We start from the raw sequence: 27972 nt of genomic DNA, 5'->3' as shown, positions 1-27972 counted from the left end.
ACCATGATACTGAACAAACAAGTTAAGTAAAGTTCGCGGAGCTCCGGTGAGTGGAGCGAACATCTTTCTATGCTATTTACACCCAGAAGAAACAATCTTGTCAGAAACAAATCAACAACAATGCATGCATATGTAATCAAACTAGTCAGCGCAACCAAGAGTACATAACCCCCAAGAGTGTGCAACTCCAGCTATGGGGTCTGCCGCGGCAGAACTTCACATCACGTGATGAACCCGTACACATTATTTGCACTCTGTGCATGATAGATACAGGGTTGTACGCAAACCAGCTTTGGGTACAACTCTCTTGTGGTCACTTTGCACTGTTTGCCAGCATAACCTTTTGAACCATGTCATGTGATGTGAAGTTCTGCCGTCGCAGCACAGCATAGAGGTTCTGCAGGCAGTTGCACACTCTTGGGGGTTATGTACTCTTGGCGCAACCAACGAGAGACAAGAAAACGTAGCGCAAAAAAAAGTGAAACACACAAACAGCGACCTACATCTTTGTGCTTCTCCACCAGGGTCAGCACACGCACAGCGACATCCCTCTTCTGTGCTGGCTTGCTCTTCTGCAGCCCGCTTTTTTTGCCAGACTTCCGTGAGCATCCCTTCTTGCCATTCTTCTGCTTGACCTGTTGGGCAATATACAGGCACACAACAACAGACCTACAGTAAGATCGGGCGCCGAAGAACGCAGGGGCTCGAGCGCAGCCTAGGAAAGTTCTTAAATTTTTGATTCTAGCCAGACCGTTCTTATTCACACGCGCGCGGCGAGTCGAGTGACGTCATGACGTTTGTCATGTACATGTACATGTACATGTACATGTAGTGCAATGTAGTACTTCTAAACTAGTGGGTGTCGTAAATGGGAATGACTGTACATGTAGCAGTTACTGTTTACACGTGTACATGACATGGACTCACCTCCCGTACATCTACAATGTAGATCTACGTACAATGTAGATCTAGTGTTCTTAAATCTGATAATTCTAGCCTGGACTGTTCTTAAATTTTGCCGGTTTTCCAGCCTGGGTGTTCTTCGGCGCCCGATCTTACTGTAAGTCATCAAACCCCTCTCACAATTTCAATGGCCAGCATATCAGAATCACTAACATTAATGTGAGTATTGACCCTGCCTCCTCATAATCTGGTCATCAACATCACAGAACGTCGAGTAACAATAAAACGGAGTTGGAGTGAAGAGCAGTGCAATTTGAGGAATAGCTGTGAGCACATTGTAGTTTTGAAAAACATAAGAAACGAAACGGTTGTAACAACTTCGCGATGATTTTAAGAAAGTTCGTTGCTCTCAATGTTCGAGAGTGCACCTTTCCCACTTTTCCGTTCAGTGGACTCATTATGTGCTCTGGATGGTGTTGTCGTAAGTCAGTTACGGGTCAAGTCAGCAGGAAAAGCGTAAGCAACCAACGCATGAGGTAGTTTCTTCAAAATTCCGTAGCGGTGAGTTGTTACAATTAAAAACACATGAATCCCATGCACTCCACCATCTCAGCAGCATTGAACCATTCAAATTGCCAATAGTCACAAGACGAACTGCTGCTGATGCCAAAATGACATCCGCCCAGTGTGGTAAAAAGTTTGGGGTGAAGTTTACAAGTGTTCGAAAAAAGATGTAAAAAAAATCAGCTGTAAAGCCGCACTGGAGACAATGCATACCTCGGCCTCAGCTGCAATCTTCTTCTCTTCTTCCTCCTCCTTTCTTATGTCCTGGATGATCTGCTCAACCATGTTAGGCCAGTAATCACCCTCAAAGTATGGCAAGCCGGACGGTACGCTGACTCCATCTTGAAGTGTAGACAGGTGAATATCCTGAAAGATCAAAAAAGTGAGAAAGGATAAACAACATTAGACTGCAAGTATATCCTCACAAAGAACGTCCACAACTGTCATAAATACTAGTGTTGAAACGAGCGTATCTATAACAAACGAGCAATCAGTTCCACTAACGAGCAAGCTATCGAGCAAGCTATCGAGCGAGCTAACGAGTTTCATTGATATGGCAAATATGATTTTTTAAATATTTTTTCAAAGTTCGATTTTTCAGCCGGTTCAAATTATCACCGCCGGATTTGGGTTGCTGCTGCTTCACTTCGGACTGCTGTTTGGTGTTGAGGTGTCTTTTCAGCGCCGTCTTAGAGCAGCCTTTGAAAGAATAGACCGTTTTCAAAGATTGCAAGTACAGGTAGACTCCCTCTAATTCGAACCTCAAATTGCCAGGCCCTAAATTCGAATTATCTGGAACTTCTAATTATCCATTAATGCAGTCCCATGTACTGATATGTACGTCAAAATGCTCGAAATTGTGTCCTGATTATTTTTGCACATTTTATTTGCATCAACGAAACATAGGTGATCATGAACAACAAGATCAATTCATTTCACCAAAACACTGGATCGACACGAAGTCATTGGACATTATTATCATCTTCTACGAAGTTCTGTGAAGCAGTTTTCAATCGCTGCAGTTGTCCTGGAACGATTTCAACACAAAAGAACAGCGCTGCCTTCTCTGCGTCATGAAAGCCCGTCGTTCTGAAGAACGGAAGTGCAGACCTTCGTGTAAGAAAAATCCAGGAGAGTGAACAATCACTCTCGCTATCCTCTCAAGGAGAGTGGTGGGAGAGCAGTCCCCACCAACCCCCTCCCCCCCCCAAAAAAATTCGCTTGCCTTATCTATCCAAGGCGAGCACAATACGGGTTTTTTCAACATCTTGCCATACCCCCAATTGGATTCGATACCCAGTAGCTGCCAAATTCTTCCTGGACAATTACCGTCCGCACTACAAATGGATGCTGTTCGCACTACAACTTTAGTTTCCCTTCAACAATTTTGACAATGAATCTCAAACATTCTGGAAAGCAAGAGGAACAAACCAGTGGGATTTTCACCAGCTAGAGTGCTACTGCAGCGGCAGTATAAAGGAGTATAGCCTTGGAAAGACACGCGCAACGGGAAATTGAGGCAATTCGCTAAGATCCATGGTATTTTTGTAGCATTCATCGTAGGGCGCTCCTTTCTTTTGTAGCTGACCGCTAAAGACCTGTGTCTGCGGTCAAACAGTTCTATGCATGCCCGGACAGTCACGCAACGGAGGGAAATCCTTCATGTCAAAAATAATAATATTATGATTGCCACCCAATTGCGGAAGTGAAAATTTGCAACGGGACGTAAAATACCTTGCGAGTGCCGTAACTCCACTATTCGACCTCGGATCGACTTCAGATGTGTTGAAGCCGAGCTAATTTTGGCCGGTGAGAAACTTTACCTATATTGGAAATGAAACTTTTGGCCGTCATTAAACTTTGGCCGATTGGAGTTTTCAAAAATATCGTTAGTTGTTGCCCACACATGCAGCCATGGCTGAATTATGCATAATTTGCCTCGATGACAAACTTTGGCCAGTTGGAACCAAGCGGCGAAATCAGCGAAAATTAGTTGATTTAGAGCACTTACCCGATAATCGATAACAGCCTTTTGAGCAACTGCTCTGTCCAGCATGGTCTTGTACCACTCTTGTAGACGCTTCGGCTTTGGTGTCTTCTGCTCAGATGGGTGGCAGTGGAAAATGTAGTCGTCGCCTTCCCCAGGAGGGCATGCCCAAATGTGAGCAGTGACAAAGCCTCGCTTTGCTACATAGTCCATATAGGCGACAAGCAGCTCATGATACACTTGAGTACGCAAATGCTTTGGTCGGAAGAAATGGACACTGTCCAGATACGAAAGGTATACACGCCTACAATAAAAATACGCAGAGAACAGAGAGCAAGTCTTGAAGAGATTTCACTCAGCAGTCAACGGTGTTACATGTAGTACATGCACTTGTACAGCAAACTAAACAAAGTCAAAGATGAGAGAGAGAAAGAGGGGGGGGGGGGGGGGGGAGGGAGGGAGAGGGAGAGAGAGAAGTAGAAACACAAGATGGATATAGATCTTACCGCCTATTAGGCTCGGGACAGTCGGAATCAAACTCCTGCACATGCATGCCAAAGAAGCACACCTCCTCGCCATCAATTTCCTCAAACGCAAAGACAGCCTTTGCTACATAAGGAAATTCCTCCGGAAAAGATGTGCCACTTAGCTCATCAAACCTGGGTTAATGGAAGAAACATACACGCACATGTACACACAAACACACACAGAGTTGAGTATAATAAAAAAAAGCTGGTTTGTATGACAGATGTTTGATGATTTGTGAACACTCTAGTACACAGTGATAGACAGGTACCCAGTATATTCCTACTAGCCAGAAGGAAAACACCGAAAAACACACCAGAGGTTCCTGCCCGTTTTCTTGAAGTACCCTTGGATCTTTTTTTCTTGCTTGAGAATACAGTAGGTATACTATGGTTTGCACATTCTTTGGTGCTCTATTTGCTGATCAAACCTTATGGCGGCACAGAACCTTAACAAGTAGAATGCCATATACAGTCAACTTCGCTTATAACGACACTCGGCGGGGCATCAAAAAGGTGTCCTTATTCGCGAAGTGTCGTTATACCCGAAGCCTCATTATATGTATTACAGTGAGAAGGGACTTTGCTCTGGGCATGGAAATTCTGCCGTTATTCGCTGCAAATTGTCGTTATATCCGCAGTCATTTTTAGCGAAGTTGACTGTACAGCAAATTGAACAAACAAAATCCCACAACCATACCCTAGATTCATTCGGAGTGAAGAGGGCTATACGAGGTCTATTACGCGTGGAATAAATTTTTAAAAAAACAACAGCATCAGCACCATCGCTGCCACTGCCATCAACAACAGACATGACTTACTTTTCTTTGGTGGCATCCTTGACCTTCACCGTCTGTTTGCTACTGGAGAGCACGCGGATGTGAATGTGGCCAGCTTCACGGTTAGTATCAGCAGTTGCAAGGTAAGCGTTGATTCTCTCCTCAAGGTATGTATCTAGAGCATTGCGCGGCAGTGCTACAAACAGCAAGAGAAAAAGCCATGAACAAATATTTAGGTGAATACCAGTATCAATGCCCAGATTTCGCCAATGCCAGATAACCCAATAACCAACCCAGTCGTCCTCTCTCTCTCTCTCTCTCTCTCTCTCTCTCTCTGTGTCTGTGTCTGTCTCTCTCATCTCACTCCACACAATTCCATAGTTTACTATACAGTCTACATGTTTACACATTGATTTCACTTTTTCATGCTTTGCTTATCCATTGTGCGCTGCCAAGTGAATCGATTTGGCGAATGCACTATAGTTCCACAGATGTCGGCAACGCAGCAGAAAACATTGTCTTTGAGATACCTGGTCTGGAAGACAAGACTTTTACTGGAAACATTTGTATACATTTTCATACCAAGATATGATCTCAGGTTTGCAAAGGTTGGCAAGTATATGGTAGTATTCAATTTTGCACCTGCCCGGCAGTACCCCAAGGTTCTTCTACCTGCCAAAAACCCAGTGGTAACATTGTTATCCCTGCGCAACTTATGATGTGACATATCCTTTCCAAACGATTTGTCCTTCTGATCTAATAACCCTCTCCTAACCAGTGATCATCTAGCCAAAGCCGGCTGAGACAGCTCCAAGGGTAACTGAGACAGCTCCAAGGGTAATTTTGGCCGGCTGCAGTCACCTCCATGTAGACTGTAGTGCACTGCACTAGCACTTGATTTGAGATGGTGGAGTACAACCCATATCCTAGGGGTAGGTAATGTACAGTACAGTACGTAGCACTGGCTACTCAGGCTCAGTGCTAGCTCTTCACTCAAGATCAAGCTCAAATGCATTTGAGTATGCACTTGAGTACGTCAGTAAAATGTAACAGGTTGGGTCATGGTTCGCTGTGGCTAGACTGGGTCTTGTCAGATGACCAATGTACACTGCATGCAGACATGCCCTTGGTGAACACATGATCCATGCTCATGTAGCTGTTTGCTTCCTTTTTCATATTTTGTTAATTTACCTATATTAAATCACATTTTCACAACTGCCTGATGAATGCCCATAATTGGACGAAGCGAAAGGAGATGCAAGCTGCAATGAAAGATTTGTAGTGGTGTGTGTGTGTGTGTGTGTGTGTGTGTGTGTGTGTGTGTGTGTGTGTGTGTGTGTCTGTGTGGATATGTGACTGATGGCCCCCCAGAACGATGCATTTTAACTAGAACGTTGGCCGGCTGGCATAAAATCCTGGCTAGACCTCTGCCTAACCATAGTTACCTTTAGCAGTGAACTTGTTGACAGGTTCAGTCTTGTTGTTCTTTGTCAGGCACTCCTTGCACTCATAGCTGAAATGCAAACAGGCAAGTGCAGAGAGGTGTGCAGTCAGCTTAGTTAATACCCACCCATACTCACACATCATGTACAATTATGATAAGGACAGAGCACACAACAATGGCAACCAATTCACACATCCCAAACCAACGCATCCACTTACTCTCTTTTCCAGATGGAGGGATGGAAGCCAACACAAACTTTGTGCATACGCCGTGCACAAATCGAACAAAACACAAAGGGCTCAGGGTCGTTGACGGTATTCTTCATCTCCTGAAACTTCGTTTTCAATACGTCTCTGAAAATAGAAGCGAGAAAACAAACATGGAAGGAAAACATTATTATCAAAAAATATACATGTATATCCCGAACTAGTGTGGATTAAGTTAGGGCATGCACTACATTAGCAGAGAGTTAGGAACAGTAAGACAAATACGTACCCTTCAGATCCCATATTGACGGACTTGTTGACTTCACTAAAGCACTTCTTGCAATAGTGAATTGACGCTTCAATGCCCTTGTACACATAGCAGACCGCATCTCGAGGAATAGCGCAGGATTTGCACGCACAATACAGCACTTGAGCTGTGTAGAACCTCTGTAGATCAACAGGAACAAGGACAAAATGAGTTGTCTGAGAAAAAGGCAAAGGTATAGCATAACTAAACACACATACCAGCATAGTTCCCACCTTATAGCATATCTAGAGTATAGAATGCGATAGCACAACCACGCTACAGTGAAATAGTACTCACCGACTTGCCACAACAAAATCCAATATTCTGCATGGGCTCATCGATGATCTTTTCGAAGAACTCATTTAGCTGCATCGGAACAACAAAAGACAGAAATAAGGGGAAGATGGGTTAACCAATAGACAATGATTTATTATCCCGACCAAACAGCTAACTATGACGTACGAACTATGACGATTATTGGTGAGAAAGCTCCTTATTGCAGTAGGTGGGGTCGGGGCAACTTCAGCATAATAAGTACAATTGCGCATAATGCCAGTACATGTGTACATGTCCAGTCACATCCGCAGTACTGCCAGGACAGTGCAAGTTGAGGGCGTGGAATATGCACTTTGGTCAAATTCCCACTGAACACAACCGTACGAAGTACTAAGCAGTCAGTATTTGAAGCATATTACGAGATTAACAGCACAGATTCAGGTAAGGAAAGGACAACGGAACTCACTCGTGTAGCTTGCTTGTGAATTTTGCTGGTCCTCTTATTATACAACCATGCGTTCTCCACAATCTTGTAGGCATCCGCAATGAATTCCCACGGATCGGTGAATTCTAGGTCGACAAGCTTCTGTTTCAGAGTTGACAAATCCATTGGCTCCTTCACAATCTGCGGATAGTCCTGATGGATCAAGACATCACAGCACAAACGTCAAACATCAGGACACGTACGCATGCATGAATATACCCAACACACATACACGCTCTGCGGATAGTCCTGATGGTAGGGATATCAGCGAACGCACTGCGCAGCCCATCTGCGCAGGTCAGCCTGGCCCATCTACGCGCGGCCGACAAGAAAACTCATGAACACTTTCATTTTTTTGCAAAATAAATCGTGCGAAGAAGATGCACGGAATGGCTGAAAACTAGGCTGAGGAATAGTAGCATCCAGAGACTCTCAAACAAATTCATGGTCCATCGCTTCTGACAATGGCAGCGAAGACATCAGGGAGCTGATTGCAGCAACTCTCTACCAAGCGCGATGCTGGTTACTCACCAGGGCAGGGCGCTTCCATCGCGCAAGAAATGGCCGCGAGCGAGAAATGGAAGTCCGATTTTGGAACGATCCAACCAGGGAAATTCCTTGAAAATTGGCCTGAACACCTCTCATACTGGTGTTTCACGATGTGCAAACTTTCAGAGAAATCGACCGGGGAGAACGTGGTGAGTTCGTGGGTCCTCGAGTATCGCGTATGATTTGAATGGTCGCGGGGACAGAAGAACAGTAATTTTACGACTCCCAGCGGTGCAAACAGACCGCGGCCATGTTTTCTCTGTCGGCCGCGATCACGTTCAAAAAATCGATGACGCAATGCATGCGCAGAGGCCTGCGCAGTGCGTTCGCTGACATCCCTACTGATGGGTCAAGATATCACAGCACAAACGCACACATGAATATACTCACGGTATGTGTCATCACTAGGGAACACAGTAACTAATTCACACAGTAACGACACAGGAACTAATCCACAGCTTTGGTCGCCAAGTTACACGCAGTACATAGCCAACCCATTGGCAGTGGACATCAGCAAAGCAGCGTACAGCAAACAGTGAAAAGCTAAACCAGTGTTCTGTGACTCCTTCACTTACAGGGCAGTGCAAAAGAATCGGATCGACAGGTTGTAGAAAGGGTATGCTATCTGGAGTATGAGTGACCAGTCGCTCCACAATCGGAAGAAACGTATCCCGCACAGTCTCCGCAGACATTTCGACTGAACACAGCACAACAGCAAAACAAGTAGCATAAGCAAGGGTCCAGTAATACAGTTAAAGGCAAAATTCATGGACATAGTATGGTCAACCTAAACAAGATCGCTTTAGCACTATTCTCCTGATCCATTTTTACATCTCCAACAGTTAACCCTTTGCCGACGGCACATACTTTTATCGATCACTGGTGATCGATAAATTCTACACATTTCAAATATTTTCAAACTATCAAAACTTGGTCAATTCTCATTTGTTTGGAGAGAACAAAATATGTAGGGAGAAGAGAAAACTCTCAGCTGTGGTCTCGAACAATTTACGAAGCGATACGATGAACGGTGAGCGAGTTACGAAGCGCGTAACGTTCGTCACAGTCAATTAGCGTTCAGGGCCGTGAATGCGTGACTGAAAGGCCGGGATTCCCCTGAACTCGTCTGCTGTTGGCAAGGCTACGCTCATTCAAACTCTAACAGGGATTCCCACAAGTGCCCACAAAATATTTCAGCTACATACGAGTAAGGAAAGTGAAATGGCGGATGGAGATCGATCTAGAGCGCGAGCCCTGCGCTGAAACACCTTCGCTGGCTTGCAGCGCTGGTCCAGCGCATCTCGTGGACTCGAGTTTGGGCTCATCGTGTTCCTCTCGTCAGGGGCTTTCCAGGATGCCCAAGTTAATGACAATTGTCCCAGGGAAACTATTACATCCAATTCAAGGTAAAGAATTTGAGGGCACAATTCCCCACATACATTGAGTTCAGTCCATAAAGGGTTAGAATCAACAGCATAAGATGAGCTTACATTTCTTGCCTGGAACACCCTCAGCTTCTGGAGTGGTAGATGGAAACATATCGGCGGGAAGACTGCCAGTATCCATGTCTCCAGCACCGGACTGTTGAAGAAGTGTGCTGTCCGACGCTGCAGCTACAACTGCTGGCGACTGATTTACTGCAGATAGCATGTTAGTGCTGGAAAACAGAGAGCTAGCAGAGGACACTGCAGCCTGAATTGGAGTAGCAACAGGCTGAGATGAAGGGGCGGACGTTGTCGACACATTAGATGTGACCTACAGCAGAAAGAAAAAATGAGGAAAAGGACACACTTTATTAGTCCACTTCGAAGGATTCATTCCCAGTCAGCATACGTGTTTTAGAGCAAAATTTCAGTAGGACCAAGAGCGTACGACCAAAGCAATCGTGATCCATTTCCTATAGCGAGTCAGCCGAGCCCACTACAATCGGTTTCATCTGCACAATGTAGAAAATACACTTTCCAACAGAACTGGAGTTGGAGCACCTTGCACCACAATCTACAGATAATGCATACCTCGCCTTCGGTTTTGACATTTATGTTCAGCACGGGTGTGCTAGAAGCTGAGCGGTTAGGCGCATTGGTCAGACGTTGAAACTGCTGTGCTGTGGACTGGCTTTGGTTCAGCTGAGCTTCCATCTGCTGCTGCTGTTGTTGTTGCTGCTGGTGCTGTTGCTGCTGCTGGTGCTGTTGGGATAACTGCTGAAGGCGCTGCTGATGTTGCTGGTGGAGAAGCTGGCGCTGATGCTGTTGTTGCTGCTGCTGCATTGCAGCGATATGCTGCGCAGTCATTGCCTGTTGTGTTGCAATGTCCATATTCATGGAGTTAGCTGCATGAAGGCAGAGAAAGCATAGGATCAGCATTGTTAAACATACTAGTATATCTCTGCACAGGATCCACCAAAGCACTTCGCTAACACCGCACCAATGACCTACAGCATGTACTGCAAGGCACATACCGTAAACCGCCCAATATTCGCGTCACTAAATATTTCCAGGTTTCTCAGAGCCAGCGAGTTTACGATGGCAAATTTTCACGGAAAATTGTGGTTACACACATACACTCACTGTTGAAGTTTGATTTCACGATGGTCAATATTCGCGTTATGCTCTTCTCGCAAAATTAGCAAAAATAAATATGTCGCAAACATTAGGCTGTTTACATTATTACATCACACTGTACCTCGACCTCCGTTTTGCTGCTGCTGCTGCTGCTGCACCTGTTGTTGTTGTTGCTGCTGCTGCTGGCGTTTCGCAATCTGCGACTGTATGGTAGCATCCACTTTGGCTGACAACATACTCATATACTCCATCTGCAAATGATTAAATCACAATCCACAAAATTGTCATTGCTAGTGTTCTCTACGAGACTCATACAGCGTATCTAGTGTTAGGAAATCATTTATACATGGAACGCATTGACCACACAAACTGAGTAAAGGAGAAATCTATGCAGTGTTGCCACACCATTTTAGCCAAATATCAGTAGGATTCAAAACTAAAATGCATCGTCCGGGGGCTTCGCCCCCGGACCCCCGATCCCGCTACCGCCACTATCTACACACACATGCCACTACATAACAATCAATGTCCTCTGCCACCTCACCACCCATTTGCATTACACACGCTGTGCATAGCTATTAACAAAAGATATTTTATCAGGGATATACCATCATATTTCACTATTCAAGTAGAGTGGAAAGCAACTTATACCAGGCATACCAGAAAATCCACTGGGTTACTGATGTACGCACACAATTGGCAGAATACAAACTGAACCAAAAGACAATATTATAATAATTACATGTAGCACTAAAACAGGGGTGTGTTGCTCCCTACATGGGAGCTCACGCTTTTCCTACCGACTTGCCGAAGTCGCACCAACCTCTTCTTAGCACTAAAACATCTGCAAGAAATAATAATGTGGTGCAAAATGAAGAAAACGAAAATGATAACTCCAGAAAGCGCTAAAATACAAAATGAAGAATAAGGAAATTATAAGCCACATAGCGCTTAATAGAGCACCAAAAATAAAATGAAAATTGAAAGAGTAAAACCAACCCGATAAACCAAGAAATCAAAACAAACTAAACAAACGAATAACAACAATAGAATGATAATTGGCACTCAGATGCAACTACATGAAGAGCAAAATGAGTCAACATGCCTGCAGAATACAAAAGTGACCGTCAGTCAGCTTGCTACCAGGGAACAGCCCCGGGATGAACTCACCCATGGCAGACCACGATGCCTTGTGCCGCAGGACAGCAACCATTGGTCCCTTCTCACGGTGACGGTGGCTGTCGAACACAATAGCAAAGCCATGTGGTGTGAAGACAATGGCGATACACAACGGGTTGTGCACGAGCACTCCAGCAACGATGCGGTCACACTTCATGGCCATGTTGCCAGCTTTCTCCATCACACTTCTACAGGCTGCATTGTTGCGGATACCTAGATCACCATCTTTCATCACGCACACACCGTGGGAGACTGGCATGAGGTCCTTCGCATCATACACAGATAGGAAGGCACTGCTCAATCCAGCTGCGTCGTATGTGCGGTTTCCATCACGGATGCAGCCGATAAAGGTGCTGCTGCATGCAGGCGAGGGTGGTGCACCTGGGGCAGGCAACTCAAGCTGGCCACGTAATGCTCTTGACACAACATACGTAGCAATCACTGCACAAGCACTGCTACCACTTCTGCCATCTATACAACTCTGTGAGCATTCCATCGGCAAATAGTACTCACAGAGCTGCCCAACACGCCAAATCCGCCTAGAGATAGTAACAGCAGGCATATGCATAGATGGCGTAGCATTGGCTGGCACGGACACCTGAGCAGGTGCGGCATTGACTGGCAGCGACACATTAGCAGGTACAGTGCTGGGTGGATGGGCCTGAGACGCAGAATCACTGCTCGACAATTCCGGCTCGGGCACTGCGTGTGCTGCAGGTATAGCAATGGTCTCTGGGTCCACGGGCTGCTGGTTTCCTACGGCACGGCCTGCAGCGACAGCAACATGGTGAGGCAGGCGCTCACGCATTTTCTCCGTCGGGCTGAACCCCTGGGAGGACTTATTCTGTGTGATGGTCATCAGCGACTGCAAAAGGTCTTCCTGCATTCGATTCCTTGTCTTCGTCTTATCCGCAGTCACTGCTGAGAACTGGCGCTCAATGTCGGCATTCGAATGTGGCAGAGCAAGAACAGCACGAGCCAATGACGACAACGTTGGGAACATTGCATCGCCGTTGATACCGGTTAGCCTCCCAATTGCATGCCAGTAGCGGTCAACTTCCGTGGGAAGGTTCTTGTGCGTGGTACACTGGTAGCACTGCCACTCTCGGACCAACGCATCCAGGCTGCCGGTACTCACAGCATGCGGAAACGCACGCGCCACATCCGCAACACTTTGAGCAGCACAGTCCTTTCCAGCTACAGGACAAAGGAACTCTAGCCCACGCAGCACTGGGCACGTTAGCGGCAGCCTTCTCCTGACCTGCACCACAGCCGTCTGGTAGAAACTGCGAACTCTGGTTGCAAACCGCTTTCGGCGTTCGTCCGGCAATGTGGCGAGCAATGCCATAGCGTCTGCCGAAATAATCATGTCTCGCCTTGACAGCTCCAACTCATCATCATAAATGTCAAGCTGAATCTCCGTATCAACGTTGCCATCTGCGCCACGTACTGCGGAAGCCTTCACGCAATTAAAGAGGAGCATTCTGTGCAGCTGGGCCTGGGACTTTGAAAGTAAGTGAACTTTCACGTCTTCACTTTGGAAACTGAGGTTGAATGTGACAAACAATGGGAGAACCTCTCCCAGAAACAGCAAATACGCTTTCGTTTCTGGTCGCTCCATCAATGACACCCAGTCCATTACGTTTTGCAGTTGGCAGACATCCGGGCACGACTGAAAGTAGTGGAGCAAGGCCTCCCACTGCTCCAGCATCCGCATTACAGATGCATGCAGGCTCAGCCATCTCGTCGGCGCAGGCTTGACTAGCTTGTGCTGCTTGACATCATACTCTTGTTGCACCTTCCTCAGGGCGGCAGTTCTTTTTGGAGACCGGTCAAAGAAGTACGCCACACGCTGAAGCCAGTCCTGGAAATTATCCGGTAGCAGGGCATCGCACGCAGCTTGTGCACACAGCTGTGCAACATGGCATACACAATGGAGGGTGTACGCATGGGGCTGCCTGGCAAGGATCCGGGTCATAACAGAATTGCGTGACCCTCGCATGACATTGGCACCGTCCGAGCAGTACCCAATGACATTGTCCCAGCTCAGTCCACCGTCTTCCAACATGGACGAGATGACACCGAAAATACTCTCTGCATTGGCTTGGTCCACGGGACGCAGGCCTAGGCTGTAGGTTCGGACACAGCCCTCATCGCTGTTGAACACTCTGACCGCAACAGCCACTTGCTCTTGTACAGAAACATCCGCGGACTCGTCGGGCATGATCGAGAAGTACGATCTTCGTAGTATCTGGAGGAGGTTGGAGTGCATATCCTCCGCAATTGTGTGCACCACGGCCGTCATCTTGGTCCTCGCAGCTTTCATCCCTGCAGCGATCTTCGAATCCGGGCACATAGCGGCTATCAGCGGTGTCAAGCGGTCTGCAGTTGCAATTGCCAGATGATTCTCAGCGAGGAAAAAACCCAGCTGCAAAACAGCGTTGCTGCATGCCACTGACATGGCATCTCGCTGCTTCGGGCCAGCTTTCACCTTGCGCAAATCTCCATGCAGTTCCCGACTTCGGACATTGGCCTTGTGGACATCCCGCCCCGCATGCTTCTTCAAGTCAGCGACTCCGCCGTTGTGATAACTAAGGTCGCAGCAGCAGACTATGCAAAAGGCCTTTCCTTCAGTCCGCTTGGATTTTGTCAACCAGCCAGACAACTCCGGTTCGGCCTCCCATTCCTTCATGTAAGCCTGGGACCATTTTACTCTCTTCCTTTTCGCTAGGGGACGTGGCGGGGAGTCTTCCCCGTCAGAGTCAGACTTAGACATCACACTGATAAAGCAAACTATCGGTATTTCTTTCTCAGCACGCTACGCTACACAAGTCAACTACATCACCTCCGACTCAAAACAAAAAGAGGAAGAAGAAGTCTCGTTGCTCCGGCATCTGGTACTTTTCACAAGGACACAACTCCGCCTTTATACGCTGCAGAGCACCAGCGCGCTGCATCATTGGCATGTTTTTTTGGTTGCTGTTTTCACCACAAAAGTCCTACTCCTGCCTTGATCTATTCATCGCCAGTATGGTGCAGTACACCTGCGCCTGGTGGGCTGCATCATACCGACAATGGGCGACATATCCAGTGGCAGTGTACGTGTGTGATGCTCTTTTCACATCGCGGGTGATATCGTATGTCCGAAGACGATTGGCTAGCTGTGTTCCAAGCCCGCAAGTCATACGAGTCGACTCCTGTGACTGAATCGTACCGAACATGACTGTATTACCGGTACTGTGACAGGGCGGGGCACCCATTTCGCCTCGCAGGTCGTACGTCTGGAGCCGTGGAGGGGCGACGTCTCTTGCTCCTCTTGGCTAGCTGCGTTGCAAGCAAGCGAGACAGATCTACGACTGAATCATGTATGGCCAGGGCGGGACACCACTGCGTGACTGAAGGGCTCGAGGTACTGTATTCGACTTTGCGAATGCCAATGGTGTTACCGGCACGGGCTTGTCCGAGCAGAATTATGAATACCGGTAATGATTGTCTGCATCATGTAGAATAAGATGGTCTAGACTAAAGCACTGACAGGATCTATTGCTAGGACAAGAGGCTAAATGCGCACTGCCACGTAGTGACTACTAGTATTTCAGTCTATTTAGATCTACAGAATACAGTACCGCATGAACAGTCAGCGAAAGTCTCAGTTGACACTATTGACTACTGTACTTGTATTGAATTATTTGTGCATGCACCGGATCGCGTAGCAGTGCATGCAGTACATCACTCATCAGTCTGATTGTACATGACTCGTTGTATACAGCCTGGTGCATGCATGCAAACACAGCATACAATGTATGTCATGTAGATCTATGACTTGTGCCATGGCGCCAGTGCATGAAAGAAGAAAGACACACTTAGCACTATCGGAGTATCGGGTATCGACTATCCACGTATCGTGTGACCTACAGTGTGTACAGACACTGCTACAGTACAGAGAGTTCTACAAAAAAAAGTAGACTTACTGCATGGCCCACGCTCGATCGGACTGGCCCAGTTAGCATCCGGATGCGATCCAAAGCGCGACGGGTAGATCTACGGATCACTGCACACTGACTGCCGCATGCCGCTGGCTGCACTGGCACTGGCGCTGCATGCACAGGGCCGCGTGCATGCACTGCATGCACTGGGCCGAGTGCATGCGCGATATGCGGGGCACTGCAGTGACTGCACACAGTCACTACGACTAGTCGACTACGTAGATCTACGAGTAGATCTACGTGTGCATGCATGCACTGCCGCATGCCGGTGCACCGGCACGAGTGCAAGTGCAGTGCGTATGAGTCGAGTACGGTCGTACTGACAAAAGTCAGAGCGTCCGATCGAACTTCAAATTGTTCGAAGGCTGAGTGTCCCGGTCTTGTTCAGTTGGATAAAAGCTACTTTGCTTGATGACTCCAGGTTTTCTCGAGCCAGACGATGATATCGCTTAGCACCTGAGGAGAGAGCTGTCTATGGAAAATACTCGTGATGATCAGAAAAAACAAAAAAATCTGAACCATGTTTTCTAGACCAAGAAGGTCAAAATTGGACTTTTCAGGGCTATTGTCGGCAGGAGAAGGTCAATTGTCGGCAGGTCCTGACAAGCCTCCAAAATCGGCAGTCTACCGACATGTCGGCAGGTGTGGCAACACAGTCTATGTCATACTGGATGCAATTGAAATGTTGAGCTTTTTTGTTTTACCAACGACGATGGTTGAGTGGGGTGTTGCCTTTTTTCGCCCACAATCTCACCCATTTGCTTCACTCCAGAAAACCTGACTAGTAATACCAAGGCATAATCGACCAGGGCTCTTTCTCAATTCTTTACTGTCAATTCTTTATCCTCTCTTATTGATTCACAGGTATTCTTCGCTGCATATCAACAGCTAACGGGGGTTGTGTCTTTCGTAAAATGCATCTCATAGTCATACTATATCTGCACATTCTGAGATCCTGGAGACTTCTACCCAGGGCTTCCCCAAGAGTCATGAGGTACACACAGCTTAAACTTGTGCATGCAGCATTCTCTTCAAGGTCTATACAATTCCCGGTTGTGGTGTCAAATGCGCACAATCAGACCAAATCACATACCAACAGTGGAAAGATGAAAACAAGCATGAGAAGTAAAAAAAATAGATCCACAATTTGACAAAGAATATGTACACAACTCACTTCGCTTTTCGCATGGGAGAAGTAAATGCCTTCCATTTTCATGGAAAACTGGCCAATGCCCTGGTAAAGCCGAGGGTGTAGATGAGGATTAGACATGGCGAGCTTTTGAAACCTGAAGAGAAAACATTTCAGAACAGACAAGAGTTACTTGCACAGTAAACGTCATTGGGCAGAGATGAAAACAGATGTCCACACAAACCTCTTTAGCTTAGGACAACTGTTTGCCTCTAGAGCCCCTCTTGCAGTTGACACTTGCCCCTGGTATTCAATGTTGATGCACCCCACGACAGCTTGTGCAGCCTGATACAACGAGGCAATGCAACTAGTACTAAAATGTATGTGGATGCTTCACCAAGCACACTCAAAACCCGACAATGGCAACAGAACTCACACTTTGCGAATGACATCCTGGCGACGGGCGTTGGGATAACTCTCATGCCAAGGTTGATTCGCCACAGGTGGGCAAACTTGCAACAAACTGGACCTATAGCATCACAGCCAGAGAAAACATGACAGGACTAGCAGCAGCGTCAACACGCAAACGTACGAAGCAGATAGTGAGTCAGATTTCTCAGGACACGACACTGGGTGAATGCCAAGATCAAACACAAAGGGTGTTCAGGATAGAAGTTTGGGGTAAGAAAACAACCCAGAATACTATGCTTCTCACACGAAATAGGTAAACCAGCAGTGCTGTAACTAAGAGGCTAGGTTTGGCACAACACAGGATAACACTGGTGTGCTTCCTCTGCAAACTTAACAGGTGCACATTTCTGTAGGATCATAACTCAAAACCAGGTGAAATTCAGCTCACAGAAGTAGAAACAGGTGCACACAAGCGGTGCCATAGTTAAGAATGGAAAACTTACACCTGCTGTATGACCAGGTTGGTGCTGTGCTCATTATTGGCCATGGGGTAGGCACCTGGCTGTTGCATATTGCCAGCACCAACATGACCCGTAGGCAACGCAGCAGTGGGAAGCAGGCCAGGACTACCACCACGTATGCCAAAACCAGGAGCTGAACCGATGTGATTGCCACCAGAAGGAAGCATGCCATTGTTCGGCAAGTTGTTGTACATAGCCGAACCATTATGCAGACCGAGATTAGAAATACCGGGCAGTGGCGTTGCACCAGCAGATCCGGCAGCACCAACACCATTCCCAGGCAGAGGCAGCATTCCCATGCCTTGTTCCGCTTTGATCATGGAGGCAGCAGCTGCTGCTGGGTTTAGTCCATTCACCATGCCCGGTGTTGAGTTCACGCCATTCAGAACATCTGTACAAAAACAATATGGCGCTGTACCTAAGTATATAGGTGTCGACTGGTGATTAAACCAGAGAACAGGTACAGTGAGGGACACATCCCCGCCAGTGGCAATGAAAGCACAATGGGCTTTATTCGTAATGTATGCCAAAGGAGTGTGGCATCAAACAAAGCAAACTGACACAGTACGTCGGGCATAGGCAGAATCCAGTAATTTATCTGTGTATGTGTGTGCAGGCACTGGTAGTACAATGGCATGTACATACACGTAGTGCGTGACAAGAGATCTCGGTATATTTGAATCGTGTACAATTCCCACGTCTAGCCCGTGAATGCACTTCTAAATGTCGGTGTAGTTGTGGAAAATCGACAGCATCATGATTTGAATGGTCAGCCAAGAAGGGCCAGACTACAATTCAGTTATCCACAATCAGATATTATGATCACCTACCCGTTCAAAAATAACAGTAACACAAGAGTAACTTACCAGGTCGATTGGGAGCCCGCAGTGAACTACACACAGTACAGTCCGGCTTCGCACAGTTTCTCCAGTGGTTGATGATCTGACGCGATGATGAGCAGTGTGCAACTGAAAGGAGCAAAGAAAAGGACAGGATACACCATTCTTACATAAACTACAGTGAAACGTAATGTGCCTAACGGGTCGTAAAATCAGTACATGAACTTTTTATCCTGGATACTCAATATCAACAATTATCATCCGTCAAATGAGGGTATGCAGACGCGGTGAAGGCTGCATGACGAGTTTAACCCTTTTACGGTCTCACATTTGAAAATCGATCACCGGTGATCGATTTTTTCAAACTATCGTAACTCAGTCAATTTTTGAGCAAATTCGAACATCTAAATATCTAGGTTGAAGAGAAAGCTCCAGGCTATCAGTAGGAACAATCGCCGAAGCGATAGAGTGAACGGCTGCGATGCTACGAAGCTCGCGATCTGCGTCACGGCTCATTTGCGATTTGAGTGGGCGAGCTGGGTCTTGAGGACGGGTTTTTCCCTTTGCAGCTAGCTGTCGCCATAGAGACACGGATTCAAATGAGAGTATGGACTCGCAGCACTCCTCACAAAAAATGTGAGCTTGATGTGAGCAAGGAGAGGGAAATGGCTGTTGAATCTTGTTTCTCGTCGTGAATCAAGCACTGGGGCGATGTCGCTGCGCTGCAGCGCTGGATCCACGGCACGCTTGGTGTCGAATTGTAGCTTGGCGTGTTGCTCGTGTCCAGAGCTTTCCAGAGAGCCCAAGACCATGAAAATCAGCGAAGGGAAACTGAAGTTATGGATGAATCAAGGTACGAAATTGTTGAATTCTGTAAATAGCCTCATTTTGACTGGATTCTGAGACCGTGAAAGGGTTAATTGTCAAAGATCCAGAAAGGGTCAAAGTGATATTCTAACTGAGTGTAGTGAGTGCAAGTAGCCTGCAGTCTTACCTTCACAAGACCGCCCAGCCTGGCAGACTTGCATATGGGTCAGAACAAACTTCATGATCCTGCAGTGCGGTATTTTGCAAGGGGGCTCGTTCGGAACAGTCTCACGACGCTGACATTTGTGAGCATGTAGAAGCAGGACAAGCTGTTGTTGAATTAGCTTCGTTTTCTCACGCGGAAGGGAAGACATCTGCTCCATGGAGTTCTGCGGTTGTTGGAGCATGAAATTGGAAGTCGATCCAGTGTGATTCTAACAACACAGAAAGGCAAGGTGAAAAGACGGAAACAGAGATTACATTCAACAAATAGTGAAGCAGCGGCGAAGGTCCTACACGGGAAGTTTAAACATAACAACCACGCACTCACAAGCAAGGAGAGTTGCAAGTTCTTTAACCTGACCGGTTTCTGTGACATGAGTCACTTCATCAGAGGAGTTCCCAGCTCCGACCATATTTCCCCGAATATAAGTCGCACCTTTTCGTACTAAGCTTCAAGGGCAAAGAAGGGGATGCGACTTACAATCGAGAGTGACATCATACTTATATGCATGTATTGAAACAATGTGGTTCAAACCTCAAAGTGTGGGTGAGACTTATAATCGAGTGCCCCTTACAATCGGGGAAATACGGTATACAGTGGCTGAGAAAGCATTATTCCATTGACCGAGCCATCCGCTTAACCTTCCACTGGCACTGTCGACTCCATTCATGCACTCTTAGTCCCACTGTCGACTTGTCAACCAGCAAACATGCAGTTCCCAGTGCTACTATCGATGGACAAACTTCACCGCGTCTGGGCCAATACTTTTTCCAATATTGGAGATGCTTAGCCGTGGTAGAGGGCCATTGGACCCTGGAAAAGGTCCATACCCATCGAAATACGCAGCCAGGAGTATGGGGTGCCATAAGAAAAAATCGAACCAGTGTTGTTGAAACATGCATCCAAATTTTAACTGAGCGGCGAGGAATAACTCGGTTCTCACGCACTTCCACCTCGCTGAGTCAGTGCGAGTGTTTTTCCATTTCCCGTCAACTTTCGTTGCACGGAGCATGAAATTTGGTCCAGACTTGGTGCCTACAGTAGAGTCGCACGCTGAAGAACGTGAAGCCCAAGAAAGTCCGGCCTGAAATTCTATGAACGCCACAGCCTAAAGCTAAGAACGTCGGTGTTGGTTTTCTGGCAGCTTGTGGGATACACATGATCCAGTACGGATTGTTTCTAAGAACGTGGTATAAGAACGCCGCCAGATGGCTGAAAAATAAGAACGTCTCAGGCTAACCCCTTGGAAACAACGTTCTTGGGCGCGCGACTCTACTGTAGCTATTGCCCAAGACTCCAGGCGGCTGGAGCACCGACACAATCTGCTTCACCAAACGACTTCCAATCGTTTCTCCAAATGTTCTGGTGGCAGCAACAAGAATTGCATCTGCAGTGACAGGACGAACTCGCAAACTGAAGTCCTGTTGCCACGAAGACAGAGAAGTTTCAGTAAGCGGTTTCTTCTGCTTCAAGTGTTATAGTTCTCCGGTCCACTGGCAGATTATTATTATTATTATTATGCAGACCTTTCAACCCCACAGAAAAAAGAAAAAAAAGGCTGTGCTTCTCTCCCCCAAACTACAAATTAACTTCGCAACTGTCCGGGCCGTGTCCATGGTGTTATCGTGTAGGTAGTTCATGAGGCACATGGCGCACTTTCGCATGACATAATTATTGTATTGTTGCATTGCACAGCGACTGGCGCTACAATGCCCAGCGCACTTGTACTTCGGATTTTGCAAGTTTTTACAGCAATGGCTTCCTTTATGAGTTCTCTACCTACAGTGCATACTTTGGAAAGCGATACTCCGTACGGAAAAAGCCAAAAATTCCATGAGAAGTTGGCCTTTCAATTTTGGAGCTGGATACAAAAAGCGCCTGGCAGGAAGGGCTCAGCTGATAGCCTGGCAGGTAATGCATTGCCATCTTGATTGGTCAGCTGGCAGTGAAAGGGTTAATCAGAACTATTCTCATTCAAAGCTCCCCCCCCCCCCCCCACACACACACACACACCAAGTGCAAAGAACATTCTGCGGGAAATGAGTCCTCGGTGGAGAGGAGGACGAAGGAGACAAGCGACACACTAGCAGCGGTTGAATCTATGAGCACAATCCTACATACCATTCCCATTCCCATAACGGGAAGTGCACTGGCCGCGTTGGTACTCAGAGGAGAGTTCGTCATCTGATGACTGCTCTCCGACAGAGCCGGGAAGACATGATTGCCAGAGTTGGTTGAATTCATCAACAGCTGAAGCAAAACAAGTGAAAATAGGACAGTGACAGTTACAGACAAATGATCCCTGTGCGAAATGATACAGAGAATAATAGCTCAAATGTACCACCTCGTGCCAATAGGATCGTCAACATCTCTCTAGCACCCATAATCCCAACATAAATGCACACGTACGAGTGATCGCATTGCAAACACTGTTCAACACAATTCCTTTCGACATAATCCAATTAGCTAACTGGTTTCGAGGCAACGTTATAAATAGCCAACGGCCATCAGTTCTTAGTCTGCACCTCAATGGGCGAAACTGACTTCTCACTACTAGCTGACATTTATGAGGTATTTAGCACAGAGCAACTGCGTAAGTTGGTATTCCTGGTGATGTGTACGGTTGGCGTGCTGTAAAATAGTGACCACCGGAGACAAACTACACCTGCCTACTCAACTGATGAGGTGCGAATTCCCCAAAACACGTGTAGAGGCGCTGCTTTCTTGCAGGCTTGCTTTGTCAAAGGTTCGATGGCCGTCTCATGTTCTCTGGATGGTAGTCGTGAGTCCGTAAGTGTCAAGTCAGCAGGAAAGAACAAGGCCCCAGTTATGGAACAATGCACACTTTCTCCAATTGCCAAGTCGTTACCACATTTTTGCGCCCTTTAGGAGCTGCCGCATTACATATGTCAGAAGGAATATCCACAATTCTTGATGTTCCTTGGATCGTAACTCCAATACTACTAGCACTCCCTGTCTCGGTCTCTCTGTCCCTCTCTCTTTATTATCTTCGCTACCCTGTGCTTCCTGGAATGGTCTCCACGCAAGGAATAAAATGGAGCCGCGCATGACAAAGACATTACATTTTCAGCGCTGGAGAGCAGCGAAAACAGGATCGTACTCCAAACAGGGACAATTCCGTCCTGCACTGGCGATCTTGTGTTCTTTGATCGCTGAATTTCGAATTTATCCTGTACTAGAATACCACTCTTTAAAATTAAAACCCATTAACATGATACTCTATATAATTATAACAAAAATCTACCATGTGAAGTTCATCCACCGTCCGTAGAGGGGTTAATTTGCCGAAAGCAAGCGGAATACACGGACAGAAGAACGAGCAGTCGTTCGTGAAACTCAGAGTTATGAAAAACTGCTCGTTCTTCTGTCTGTGTAACAAAAATCTAGAAATCCCATGAACTGAACTAGCATTGGGTGATATTCAGGGACTATTTGCTACAACTATGTTTCATGAGATTTACTTAGACATCCATTGCTCGTAGCTATTCGGTTACAAGACTTTTCTCTCCCATTTAGATCTCTCTTTTTTAAATCTTCGACCAATATGACTACTACTGGGTGAGACATGGGGACGATGCCATACCGGAGTGCAAGTCCGCCTCTTGGCACCCGGAAGTACACTCGGACGTCTCTTATCCGGGCACTGCCCGTATCTCAGATTTGCCCGTGTCTCAGGATAACTCATCTACCATGTATCATATCATTTTTTGAAGAAGTTTGTTTGGCACATAATGCACATGTTCAGGTTAAAGAAAGAATCCATTGATAAGAATGTGTGGATTTCACAGATTGGCAGTGACAAATAAGCACTTGCGCATACGAAAAAAAGCTCAACCCCCCAAATTCAAGGTATTTTTGCCATAGGAACTCAAGCTGAAGGTGCCCGGTATAGAGACGTGCCCGTATCTGAGGCGTCCGGATAAGAGGCGTTTGAGTGTAGAGCTCTCTCGACTCCACTGAGTGAAGAGGCCCGCACCTGGATCTGGTGAGCTGTGTCATGGGATTCCGCAGTCAGATGTGCAACCCTTCAAAAGTTGATTTGACGAAGTTACGATTTATTGAACAGCACCACGTTCACTGGTCCAAAAGCGCCGATTTCAAGTAGGCACGGCTCGTACCGGGCTAAACAAGGGAAATCCCTCATGGCACCAAGGGTACGCCGCCCCCTCCCCCCCCCCCCCCCCCCCTCCATAAACGTTCCTAACACAACACTGTCCATAATCGTGTCGCCGCACCCACAACTCCCATGCTCAGTTTCTCATGTACCGCAAGGCTGATTACGGTCTACATCCCGGACGAAGAAGGCTGCTGTGAGTGTCGAGCAAATGATTATGTGCAGTAGCATTTCGATGTGCGTTGAGGACTACATTTAATTATGCAACCATGCATAGTACGGACATGCAGTAGTGTAGCAACAAAAAAATACAGAAAATAAACGCACCTGTGTTGATAAATCTGCCTGCGTTGCTGGCGCTCCATGCATGTAATCGAGTCCACTGCTGTTGGTGTTTGAAAATGGCATAGCACCAACGGTGGGCAGAGGCAGACTGCTACTAACAATACTACTAACACCAGGAACAGGTTTGTCCATCCCAGCACCCGTCATGGTGGAAATGCTTTGACTGACAGCAGAATGCGCGCCAGTGAGAGACGCTTCAACGTGCTCCAGCGCAGGTGAAGTATTTACAGCTGCAGCCAGTGCAGGAGATGGATGTCTATGCGCCAATGTGGCAAGACCTCCAGTATCTCCTTTTCCATCCGAACTGAATATACTCATAAAATCAGCTGAACTCGCAACCGGCCGAGACGATTGAGCCAACACAGCTTCGATCGGACTGCCATCCACCCTCTCAGCCGAAGGAAGGTCTGAAACAATACATGAACAGAACATATAAAAATAAAACTTCCCAAACCAAAGATATGTGATGAAATATGATCACAAGAATATCGGTACCTGAGCCAGTTGCAAGAGAACCAGTGTAGCAACGTTTTGACGTCGGTTCACTCATTGTGCCAGTTTCGCGATGCAACGGCCGATCCAACCAGAACTAGTACAAAGACCGGCTAGGAACGTGCCCCAATGTACCATACGGCACACTTATCACCGACAAAGGCTAGGATGGAGGTTCAAACATGCTTTGGGGAGCTTGGACAACTGATCAAAAAGCCATGGCCGGCTCTCGGTTCTGCTCTCAACCTTTCACAGGAACAAGAAGACTGCTTCTGAGCGCGCCTGCGCACTGCGCGATGCTTCAACTGGAACTATTTTTTTGTTGAATTAATCATGAATATCCATGATATGACATCACCCGGGTACGGATCGATGATGCAATATGAAAGAAATGCTACAAAGTTATGACGTCGTATTGTTTTTGCACATCAAAGTCGTGACTTCTCGTTTCAACGACGTTACTCGTTACGTTACGTATAGTAGATCCACACGTACACGTGTGACTCGAATGTCACCGTACATGTGTGTTAACTTTGGGACTGTGAGTACGCCACATAGTATGTTACGGTACTATTGTACTACTCCCTGCAGCTTGCAGGCCAGGGAGTACAATACCGTATGTTATTGTACTACTCCCTGCTTCACAGTTGTAGGCAGGGAGTAGTACAATATTGTACTACTTACTCTGGCCTGGTTGTAGGCTTCCGCGGAATATGTTCGTATTTTTACCAAGATAAGAATATGGACTCTAGTTTTTACCGATAATTCCTTTGAGCATTGCTCAAAATCCCCATAAATTATGCATATTATATAAATGTCACCAATAATTCTCACAATAATTTTTCCTTTTTTTTGCAGATACCATACGAGCGAGGTGATTTGGCTTTTTTTAAACATTTGGCATTTTTTAACAAATGTGTCAAATTTGCTTTTCTTCTGGCTGTTTCTCTGCTCCGGATGGCTGTATCGAAACATGGGTGGTGGCAAATGAGAGCCAGTTTATCGTAGATCAACATTGACCAGAAAATTTGGTGCATATAATTTAATTCTCCCTGCCACGTCGGCATAACTAGTGGTGGGTGCTTTGCCATTTTGTGTAAAATGTGTCAAATGAGCCCCTGAATGGACGAGGAGGGCAGTGAATTGCTTCCGCAGGGCCTTTGGACGACGTCAGGCCGTCTTGCCATCACTACAGACAGTAATGAAGAACAGTAGGTCACGAAATACACTCTGTGAGAACGAAAACATGGCTGCGATGCTATGCTACCTATCCAATTCCACCGTATAACACAGCCACTAGTTACAAATACAAAAACACGGCTTTCGCAGCATACAATGCAGTTCACTCCTCTGTTGAATTCCTCGACTTCTGCTCCATTTCTTTATCCACATACCAAACATGCATGAAACTTACCACCGAACTCTGCCAATTTTTCTGCCGGCATAATCCGCCCGTGCCTAGCACACACCCAGCAGTGTCCAATATCCCACGCATGGTGGTCTGACTATGACTCATATAATGTAGACCGTCTATGAGTAGATGGCAGTGCAACGGTGCAGCGCATGATCATAAAAGCTGGATTCACGAGGTTATCGTTCTGGAAGCCTTTATTGAAACACGAACTGTTTATCGTTATCAATCTACATATTACTGACTTGGTACTGTACCTGGTACTTGGTCGATATAGGAAATAAAAGCCGAGTAAAAGACCGAGGTGAAGCCGAAGTCTTTTACTCGGCTTTTATTTCCTATATTAACCTCATACCCAGTCAGTACTACAGTAGATACAAATCACTAAATTGCTGTGTATAGCGGTACTTCTTTTCTCTGTTTTTTCTTTCTTTTTCTTTTTGTACACGTGTACTCTTTCACGGATACCTGATATTTCTGTGAGCAGGAGATCCACTCGAAGAGCCTAGTAAAAAATAAAAAATATATTATCGTGTCCGTTCCCGAAGGCCGCTTAGGCCCTCTTCAGACTAGGTACAAAACAGCCTATAAGTCACATTTACATAGAAGTTTCCAAGACAACAACAAGAATCTGGCGGGAAGCCTAAAAAGCTGCCCAATCCTTTCAGGCAGGCGGCCAACCCTTGTAGAAGGCAACTTTCCTGGATTTATCGTACTTTCACCAGGCAGTTGTACGAACTTTGTACCCGGGTACGACTGTCCGCTGCTTTCACACATCCCAGGCCCTTTGCAAAATTTCGTAGGGTCAAAGGTTGCCTGTATATTACATGCAAAATGTGTAGTCTGAATGCAGGCATGGAAAAATGTTGCCTTTTAGGTTTTATGTGATTTTGTACTGGATTTTCTATGTACGTAGTCTGATGAGGGCCTAAGACCTGGTAAACCCTTGTTAATAAAATCTCAATGTCCTTTTCCAACTCATTCATGGTTCCTATCTACTATAGTATATCTTTTTCTTACACCACCACACTTATTTTACCATTCATACCATTGAGTTTGAGATGACGTTCCGAGAGAATCAAACAGATGGTGTGGTAGCGGCAGATGCAGCGCCTAATGGTGGGGCTGAGGAGATAAGTCTCACAACCACTGGCACAAAACAGTCTGTCCCCTTGGAAAAACGCGACTCCGCGGTCGATGCAATTTTCGCAGAAATTGCCATCATCCGCGGAAATCACGGAGTCCGCACTTTTGCCCGCGGAATCTGAATTTTTGCGGGCTAACCCCGTTTTCCCCGCGTTTTCCCCAAGGGACAGACAAGTGCCGAGAAACCCCATTAGGTGCATCCATGTGCCTGGCCACAAGTTCCCAGTTGACTGAGACAGGCCTAGAGCCTCTCGGCAATCCTTTAAATATAATTTTTGCAGTTCAGGAGAGGTGGAGAGCCAATAATTAAAATTAAAACTGAGAGGACCAACAGTTTACAAGTTATGCGTTTAGTGTCCAATCTACTAACAATCATAGGCAGGATACTGGCAAGGCAGAACATGCCACGATTAGCACAACACTGACTGATGAGATACTGAGATTCAACGACCCGATGCTTAGCTGCGTCACGTCTTGAGTGTCAGTATCTCATCGGTCAGTGCTGTGCTTACCGTGGCATGTTCTGATTCACCAGTATCATGCATATAATTGTTTTAAGTGTTGGGCACTAAACGCATAAGGCCATGGTAAAAAATAAAGAATAAATACCGGTATTTTACTACTCCCTGATTCAAACAATAGGGGGACAGAGGAAGTGTTTTTACTCAGAGTACACTTCCTCTGTCCCCCTATTGTTTGAACCAGCTCTACCATTCGGTATTGAGCACTCTCTTGGACAGCCTGGAACCTCTCTGTTTTACTCC

The 27972-nt window shown here is 46.4% G+C and overlaps 1 protein-coding gene across 2 annotated transcripts in view; it reads right to left on the bottom strand.

Annotated features, from left to right (window-relative positions):
- Nucleotides 1-24908, bottom strand: part of LOC135809767 (CREB-binding protein-like) — a 28528-nt gene extending 3620 nt beyond the window's left edge. Inside the window, exons 1-22 of one of the 2 annotated variants that reach the window (XM_065323197.1) lie at nt 24655-24908; nt 24142-24566; nt 21801-21929; nt 19644-19890; nt 18677-18778; nt 17793-18201; nt 17315-17407; nt 16924-17035; nt 10706-10835; nt 10039-10352; nt 9514-9778; nt 8599-8720; nt 7457-7627; nt 7012-7080; nt 6697-6854; nt 6420-6554; nt 6203-6270; nt 4800-4953; nt 3961-4113; nt 3479-3758; nt 1681-1833; nt 504-635 (exon numbers count right to left, since the gene is read on the bottom strand). In XM_065323197.1, coding sequence (XP_065179269.1) covers nt 504-635; nt 1681-1833; nt 3479-3758; nt 3961-4113; nt 4800-4953; nt 6203-6270; nt 6420-6554; nt 6697-6854; nt 7012-7080; nt 7457-7627; nt 8599-8720; nt 9514-9778; nt 10039-10352; nt 10706-10835; nt 16924-17035; nt 17315-17407; nt 17793-18201; nt 18677-18778; nt 19644-19890; nt 21801-21929; nt 24142-24566; nt 24655-24709 — 3876 coding nt within the window. In that variant the 5' untranslated portion in view covers nt 24710-24908. Of the gene's footprint in view, nt 1-503; nt 636-1680; nt 1834-3478; nt 3759-3960; nt 4114-4799; nt 4954-6202; nt 6271-6419; nt 6555-6696; nt 6855-7011; nt 7081-7456; nt 7628-8598; nt 8721-9513; nt 9779-10038; nt 10353-10705; nt 10836-16923; nt 17036-17314; nt 17408-17792; nt 18202-18676; nt 18779-19643; nt 19891-20006; nt 20074-21800; nt 21930-24141; nt 24567-24654 lie in introns of those variants that run through there. The other variant, XM_065323205.1, reaches the window with a different exon arrangement.
- Nucleotides 24909-27972: the final 3064 nt, after the last annotated feature.

This window comes from Sycon ciliatum, chromosome 1 (assembly GCF_964019385.1).
Source record: "Sycon ciliatum chromosome 1, ocSycCili1.1, whole genome shotgun sequence".
In the NCBI taxonomy this organism is placed as follows: Eukaryota; Metazoa; Porifera; class Calcarea; order Leucosolenida; family Sycettidae; genus Sycon; species Sycon ciliatum.
Note: the sequence above shows the minus strand (reverse complement) of the source record. Positions and strands in the feature narration are given on the sequence as shown.